The sequence below is a fragment of the Euprymna scolopes genome, chromosome 41 (genome assembly GCF_053919585.1).
Source record: "Euprymna scolopes isolate OS-2025 chromosome 41, ASM5391958v1, whole genome shotgun sequence".
Classification (NCBI taxonomy): Eukaryota; Metazoa; Mollusca; class Cephalopoda; order Sepiida; family Sepiolidae; genus Euprymna; species Euprymna scolopes.
In genome coordinates, this window is record NC_136522.1 from 71,707,604 (window position 1) to 71,716,968 (window position 9,365).

Here is a 9,365-nt window from a genome sequence, read left to right on the forward strand (position 1 = left end):
CGAGAAGTAAAGAGAGTTTTACACTGAGGTAATTACTTTTATTAGAACCAGTTACAACGCCATTAGATCTTATCATAAATTAGGCGGATCATTTATGAACAATTATTTGCATGCAATAGTTAGACATCGTATTAAATCCAATCCATTGTTATAGTTTACTTGTATAAATAAATTTAGATTCTGTTCTTGACATATAAGTTTACTGATTAAAGGAGATAAAGTGCAGAAACCGCCATATATATATATAACTACTTCATTTACTCACATAAATTTAATATACGAAAGTATAGATTTATGCGTAAACTTTAAGTATTTACTTAAAAAGTACTCAATACGTAGGTAGAGCTAGTTAGTAATTTATAAAATATATATGGCGATTAAGCTACACTGAATATTCTGCGTTTCATCCACTATAGGATTCGTCAGGCTTATGCGCGAATTCTGTGGTTGCTTCTTGTTTTTATATATGTTGAGGATTTTTAGTTAGCCAATCAGCTTTCTAGTATCCACCGCGCCCCTTCCTATCAGCCAATGGGCATGCATTTTATCGAACAAAGGATCTGTTTTAGAACTAGGTTAGTGGTTTAAGGCAGACCTTTTCCTCCTTTTTTATTTATATATATATATATATATATATATATATATAAAAATAAACATATGTGTACATACATATATGCACATATATATACATATATATACATACATATATATGTGATCGTTTATGTATATTCTTGTTTATTTAATTTATTTATTTGTTTATTTTCTATTGTTTTTGTTAGTTTTAAAGCTATTTTGTATCGCTATCCTAGAGTAAGTTTTATTTTGTGAACACAGTTATTTGCTATTTCACTTTTACAGTTTAATAGATTTTGGGGTTCTTTAAAGTACAGGATAGCAAATTTTTCATGGAGGCATAATTTACATGGGTCGTCTAAATGTCTGCATGTGGTAGCTTGTCTCATTATTTTCCATTCGACTACCGGCGAATGTCCGCTTTCTTTGAGTTCCCAGTATTTATTCGCTAGTGTTGTTTTTATACGGTGTTTTTTATTTTTAAATGTACTTTTGTGGTCATAGTATCGGGTTTGGAAATCTAAGGAAGTCATGCCTATGTAATATTTCTTGTTATTCTGGTTTTCTTTCGATAATATTGTTGCTTGATAAACTACCCTTTTTGTTAGACATTTATTTTGGACTGGGCAAAGTGTGCGGTGTCTACAGTTGCATTTATCTTGTTCATTATTAGTATTTTTATTTATGGTATGGTTGTTCTTGTCCGGGGTTGGTTTGTTATTATCATTATTATTATTATTATTGTTATCATTATTATTATTATTATTATTATTATTATTATTATTATTATTATTATTATTATTATTTATTTTACCATTACGCCATCTTGGATTTTGATGTAAAGGAATAAACTATAAAAATTGTCAACATCATGTATTTTGAAATATAAATGTTTGTCATTTATTCTATATATTGCTCTGTATTCACATTGAGCTTCTTATATAAGGATTGATATATAATAAGAAAAATATATTTCTACAGAAATATATATGTGTGTGTATGTGTGTGTATGTGTGTGTGCGTGTGTGTGTATGTGTGTGTATGTGTGTGTATGTGTGTGTGTCTACAGTACTTGTTGCTATCAATCCAACTTTTTGTTGTCTTGTTTTTTGTGAAAATAATCTTTATATATATATATATATATATATATATATATATATATATATATATATATATATATATATAATGACTACCTGTGACCCGTTTGGGTCAGTACGTTATATTAGCTATGGAATTAATGTATGAGCGTGACACTTGTGACGTAAAGAAAATAGTTTTTAGTGACATAACAGAAACATTTCTATGAAAGTATATTAAAATGAAAAAAAGAATATACATAGATTTCTATGAGTCGTTCTGTTTATAATTGTTTTGTTTTGAAAAAAAAACAGCCATTGAATTATAAGTGGTTTGCCATACTTATAGGTAAATGTGCACTGAACATATACCATAATGCTTAAAGCTAAATTCAAATTTTGATATATCTTTTAATTTAAACGCGAAAAAAAAACAATTGGGACGCTGAAAACATACACAGTAAAACAATGCGTTTTATTGTCGTGTTGATTATTTATTTGTAATGCCAATTAAAAATAAACATATTTTCGGGGTTATTTATGTTGGTAGTGTAGAAGAAAATGTATGAATGTTTTTTTAAGAAAAGTGTATTAAAAAATGGAGAATAACTTTTTTTTTAATGAAGCGGTGAATAAATCGCCGTTGTAAAATGCTCTTATGGTTGTCAACGGGTTAAAGTAGATTTATTTGTAAGAAAATTGCGTTAAAATAACTTAAACGTAATATGGAAATGAACGGTGTTAAAAAAATGCAGAAAGTATTAACAATTGTTTATTTGGATAATTTAAACGCAAAAACAAACAATTGGAACACTGAAAACGTACATAGTAAAACAATACGTTTTATTGTCGCATTGATTATTTGTTTATGTACGCATGTGCAACCGGAAATCGTAAACTGAATTACTTAAGGCGTGGTTCATCAAGAATTTGTTTATGTTGGACTTGAAGACTACCAAATTGTAGTCAGCTGGAAAACAGGGAAACGGAAGAGAGTTTCACATGCGTGTAGTTCTAAGAAAGAAGCTTTGTTCATGGAATCTACGTCTTGGTTTAGGCATAGATAAAGAGTGGGGGAAATTATTGACAGTGGTTTCAAGTAGACGAGTGTTTTGTTTCTTTCTGTTTTGTTTTGGGTTTTTTGTTTTGTTTTGTGTTTATTTTGATTTTTGTTTTGTTTTTTTGCTTGTTTTTTGTTTTTTTGTTGTTTTTTGTTTTTTTTGTTTTTTTTGTTTTTTTGTTTGTTTTTGTTTTTGTTTTGTTTTATTTTTGTTTTTTGTTTTGTTTTTGTCATTTTGCTTTGTTTTGTTTTTGTTTTTTGTTTTGTTTTTTGTTTTTGTTTTTTTTGTTTTTGTTTTGTTTTTTGTTTTTGTTTTTTTGTTTTGTTTTGTTTTTTTGTTTTTATTTTGTTTTGTTTTGTTTTTTTGTTTTTCTTTTGTTTTGTTTTTGTTTTGTTGTTGTTGTTGTTGTTGTTGTTGTTGTTTTCATTTTGCTTACCTGCTTCTTCTTTTTTCTCCGTTCCCAGGTGAAACAAATGTGACAGTGTATCTGGAAACGTCCGTCTATTCCTATGATGTCACAGACTCGTCAGTTCTCCAATTAATTTTTGTTAACGACTGTTACATCATGCTCAAGTCCGCCCGACCCATCCAGGTCATGTACATAACAAACGTCTCTTCCGCGGACGAGCGGACAATGTACCAGAACGACTTTATCCTACCCCCACTCGAACAATACATCGGTTACCAAGCCTTCTCCTTAAAAAAACCGCACAACGCCAGCACCCTTGTGGCGGTGAGCCCCTCCGCCCTCGGGGACGAGTCGCTGTCGCAGGTCTGGCTCGACTATTACACCAACGAGACGGCGACCCGTGTCTACAAACTCACTCAGGAGAACGTGACGGTGACGCGAGTGGGTAACCTCCAGGGCACCTACCATTCCATATTGGACATGAAGATCAATACGTCTTACGGGATCCTCTACGACGCTGACCGCAGCAGCTTCAGTGTCCTGGGGATGCGGCTTACAACACTGTACAGACAGTGCCAGACAGGTAGCAATTCGTCGCGGAATTCGTCGACGCTTTACGACAGGGTGTGTGGAGACTGGATGGCCCGTAATAACGAGACTTTATCGGCCGGTTCGGACGCCTCGGCGAACGGGCCGTCCGGTCCAAGGAAGAACTGTATCCACAAGAACGATAGATTCAACAGACCTTCCCGTTTTTCTGTCCAGGGGAGAAACAAGAACGATCACTCTGTCGATACGGCGCTCAGTAACAACATAGTGGCGGTAATTGTCTCCCTTTCCGTGGCTTTACTGGCCGTGTGCGTAGTTATTTCATCTTTCGTTTTAATTGAGCTGATCACCCGGCGGAAACAACTGAGAAGCACGAAGATACGACCGTTTATCTCCTAAGGTTATCACACTAAATGAGGATTTTAAAAAAAAAAAAAGAAACGAAATGATTTTTTGAGGAATTCAATTTTTAAAAAAAAGATGTTTTTAAAAAGAATAGTACACATTAAATTTTTTTTTTTTAAATATCGATTTTTAAATTTAAAAAAAATGGAAATTAGAGAGAGTGAGGTAATCTACCCCCCACCCCGGTGAAAGAAAATCTGAGTACAAATGAACCCAAGTACAAACAAAAATCACTAACAAAATTGGAAGCAGATTGAATTTTTAAAAACGACATAAATGAAAAAAAAATAGTGCGTTCTTTGGTACAACAGGGGCGCATGTGGACAATCATGTGGACAATCATGATTTTCTTTAATTTCTCGTGTATACAAAATGATACCAGTTGTACTCACAGTATGGCTGGTGACAGACTAACGTCCTGCTATGAGGATGGTCGATACCATCCGTTTCGTTTCACGCTATAAAATCAAACTCAAGCATCTTCCCTGTGATCTTTACGCTTTGCGAGTTCATGAACACAAATAAACCATAATACTTGACTCCAGACTTTAATTAAAGCCGCAATTTGCTTTCCCATTGACAGTTTCCAGATCATTTCGAGTTATCACGTAGTAAACATACCAGGCATCTTTTACGTTGATAGATAACATGATATCCTCAGTCCTAGTCAGTATATATACCCCATTGCACCGATTGTGCGAATCGGGAAAGCTCCTTAATGGGTGAGAGAATGCCGAGGAAACTTCGAAAAAAAGTTCCTTACCGGCGGCCTAGGCTATTCATTTAGGCTCCAGTAATGGCCACACCTCATATTAGCCCATTACCCGCTAGCGTCCCATTGATGAGACGCTCGAAAACAGCATTTACATCTAAAAGTTTACCTTAATTCGGCCGCGACATTGCGTTACATCCAGTCTTCGTGGAGAGACAATAATTCAGTAAAATGGCCGTCAGGTTGACTATATCCTGAAATGACTTTGGAGGCGTTCAGACTGGCTTAAACTAGAGTCTAAACTCAAAGGTCAAGTATTACGGCTAATTTGTGTATCTAACTCAAAAGAAAATACGAATTTCTCACGCGCCCCTGGTATACCAAAGAATGTGCATTTATTTTTCTTTCGTACTTCTAATTCGACCATATTTTATTACAAGATGCGTATACAATTGCATAAAATCTCGTTATAAAAAAATCGTTTCTACAAATTGCGTTATAAAAGCAATATAACCGAAACCGCGTTATAAAGACATTGATTTTATAAAATTGGTTGTAAAAACCACGTCGCATGAATTGCATTACGAAAATCCTATACACGAATCATGTTACAAAATTGTTGTTGCAAAAATCACTTTATGAAACAAAAACTGTTATTGAATGCGCGTTATTAAAAAAAATGTTATAAAATCACGTTATAAAAATAGTGTTTTTACAAATCGCGTTATAAAAATATTGTTATAAAAAACTGTAATCAAAAGCGCGTTATAAAAAAACTTTTAAAAAATCACATTATTAAATCACTTTATGAAAATATTTTCTTTACAAATTGTGTTATAAAAAAATGTTGCAAGAACCGCGTTATAAATATAAAAAAATGTTGCAAGAACCGCGTTATAAATAAAAACATTGTTGCAAGAACCGCGTTATAAATAAAAACATTGTTGCAAGAACCGCGTTATAAATAAAAAAAATGTTGCAAGAACCGCGTTATAAATAAAAACATTGTTGCAAGAACCGCGTTATAAATAAAAACATTGTTAAAAATAAGAGTGTGATAAAAAAAAAACGTGTAAAAATCACATTACAAAATCGCGTTATAAAAAAATCACACTATAAACAACTTGCTGTGAAGAAATTACGCGATACGAACTAAACTAAATACTCGAATTCTACTCAAAGTCATTTTTGTAAAACACAAACCTGATATCCTTGACTTTTTTTTAAGAATCATCGGCAGAATTATCGGAATTGTCACCAAGATTCGGACTTCAAATCGAAACTATAAAAAAAATATCAAATGCAGTTGTGTGTGTCTGAGGAGAATACGGGTGCGAATATGGAATCGATCTTAAAAAAAAACATTGGTGAGGTATTTAATAATGGTGATCGTGTAGAAAGATTATGTAGCGCCAATATTCTAACTGATGAAGGCGTGCTTGGATTGAGCAATGAACCGATTGAGTCGCAAGAAAAACTGATTATAATATTTTGGTCGATGCTCCAAACTACCCCCACCACATGTGTCATTGCTCTACCCATCATAGAAGCCCACACTTCGTATGGTGCAAATTTAATTATCCAGAGAGTCGAAGAGCTGTTGTCATTATGTGACATTAAAGGGGGCCGTCCCCGTTTCAATAATTCACACGTTAAAGAAAATACATTTTGGAATAATAAAAGCAGTCAGTTGTATCCTTCTTTAAAACAATTAATGAATATCTGACCTCCAAAGACAAATTGTGAAATATGGAAATGCGTTAAGAAAAGATTATTTGTTAGAAAATTGCGTAATACCAAATATCATTATAACAAAGCAAATCGCGCTATAAGAAATTTTAATATATATATATATATATATGTGTGTGTGTGTGTGTATGTAAAAAAACACGGGAATTCGACTCAAAAACTCCTTAAAATATCTCCAATATGAAAACGCGTTAAAAAAATATCGCATTATAACAAACTGCGTTAGATCAAATCGCGTTATACCAAATATCATTATTATAAATCAAATCGCGCTATCATAAATCAAATCGTGCTAGAAGAAATTTATATATATATATATATATATATATATATATATATATATATATATATATATATATATATATACGTTGCAAACACGCACGTTCGACTCACAAACCCTTTAAAATATTTCCAATATGAAAACGCATTAAGAAAAAATTTCGTTATGAGAAATTTCGTTATACCAAATCGCGTTATACCAAATATCGTTATAAGAAATGAAATCGCGCTATAAGATTTTTTTAATCTGTAGTAAATACGTGCATTCTACTCCACGAACTCCTTAAAATATTTCCAATGGAAATCGCGTTATAGCCAACATACACGTATGCGAAGGTTCGCGTTCAAACCAAAAAATGTCATTGTGAGCCATTCACATTTCGAACGTTTCTCACGTTTTCAAATCACGCGCTATTTCAAAAATTACGATGAAGAAAAAAATGAATATAATAGAAAGAAACTCACGAAACTGCATTATATCGACGAAAGATCGATACGAGAATTCATTTTTTTTCTCAACATTGCTTCCAGAATTTGATTGGTACCTTCACCAATTCTCATCATTACACCTGGAATTAAACGATTATCTGTTGTTTAATCTTGGACTAAACGATTATCATGTTGTTTTTTTTTTAATTGCAAAAACAAATTGATCATCTTCGTTTATTTTTATTATGGAGAAAGAAACTCGACTTTGCAAATATTGAAAAGAATTTCTACGAAAAAAAATCCCAAGAAAACGGAACCTCAGATCAAATTTGAAAAAAAAAATCAATGAACAAACTAAATATATGATGGTATTGAGAATTTCAAAGAATTAAAGAAAAAAAACATTGATTTTGGGGGTGGAATTTTAATCACTGGTAGACTCCTCTCTCTACAAAACCAAATATCGCTTTCTTCGCAGTCTTTAATGAATCCTGAAGATTCCTTAAAATAGTTAGAAAGTATAAAAAGGACGAAAGTTCCAACTTTAGGGCAATTACATTTTTTTAATGATGATAGAAAAATCTAGAAGATTGACCTTTATAGAAGGTTTTCTTCCTTAAGAATTTCCATTTAAAGAAAAAAAATGGTACTTTGATACGACAGAGGCGCGTGTGAAATAATTAAGGTTCTCCTTAATGGTGTTAACAACCAATGGTGATGATCGCAAAACAATCGAGCCCTTCTAGAGGCATTTTTTTTTCTTTTTTTACTAAAATTCATCACTTATCAAGGCCCGAAAGCCAGTCAGGGATAAGGGTTAAGACTAAAACAAGTTTGAAAATAAGAGTTGAGATAAATTGATAGTTGAATGCTGATAAATACTTTGGGAGGATCAAAAAACTGCATGTAAAATATAAACGCCAACTAAAAAATAAAACTGCAGTTGTTTGCACTTTGTCAGAAACATCTCTTATAGAATGTGAAAAACTAAAAAAAAAAATATATTGGGGAGAACCGGAAGTTACAAGAAGAATACCGGAAGTAAACATTAAGTCCATTGCCAACTCTATGATATTACTAGGGATAGATTAAACTCCTTTTACACGATTTAATCTGACCGCAGGTTTCGTTTGAGGATGAAAACCAGATATTAAAAACTGTTTACTATAATAATAATAATAATAATAATAATAATAATAATAATAATAATGATAATAATAAATACTACTACTAATAATAATAATAATAATAATAATAATAATTAATACTACTAATAATAATAAAAATAATAATAACAAATAATGAAAATAATAATTAATACTATTATTAATAATAATAACAGTAACTATAATGATAATAATAACTAATACTACTATTAATAATAATAACAATGATAATAACTAATAATAGTAATAATAACTAATACTACTAACAATAATAATAACTAATACTACCATTAACATTAATAACTAATACTACTATTAATAATAATAACTAATGCTACTATTAATAATAATAACTAATGCTACTATTAATAATAATAACTAATACTACCATTAACATTAATAATATCTAATACTACTATTAATAATAATAACTAATATTACTAACAATAATAATAACTAATACTACTAACAATGATAATAACTAATACTATTAATGATAATAATAACAATACTAACAATAATAAATAATGCTACTATTAATAATAATAACAATAATTACAATAATTGATCCACTTAGGCTTGATCTTTACCTAATACTGCTGATTTTTAAGTAATAGAGCATTCAAGGATCTTTTTTTTAAGTCTTTGGTATGTCTTGAATAATAATAATAATAATAATAATAATAATAATAATAATAATAATAATAATTAATACTACTATTTAAAATAATAATAACTAATAATGATAATAATAAATACTTCTATTAATAATAATAACAATAATAGTAATAATAACTAATACTACTATTAATAATAATAACTAATACTACTATTAATAATAATAACTAGTACTACTAACAATAATAATAATAACTGATACTACTAACAATAATAATAACTAATACTACTATTAATAACTAATACTATTATCAATAATAATAACTAATACTACTATTA

The 9,365-nt window shown here is 30.5% G+C and overlaps 1 protein-coding gene across 1 annotated transcript in view; it reads left to right on the plus strand.

Annotated features, from left to right (window-relative positions):
* The window catches only part of LOC145266615 (uncharacterized), a 301,088-nt gene extending 296,979 nt beyond the window's left edge, over positions 1-4,109 (plus strand). Inside the window, exon 8 of the mRNA XM_080122519.1 lies at positions 3,175-4,109. Within this exon, the coding sequence (XP_079978645.1) occupies positions 3,175-4,067 (893 nt within the window). The 3' untranslated portion in view covers positions 4,068-4,109. The remainder of the gene's footprint in view (positions 1-3,174) is intronic.
* Positions 4,110-9,365: the final 5,256 nt, after the last annotated feature.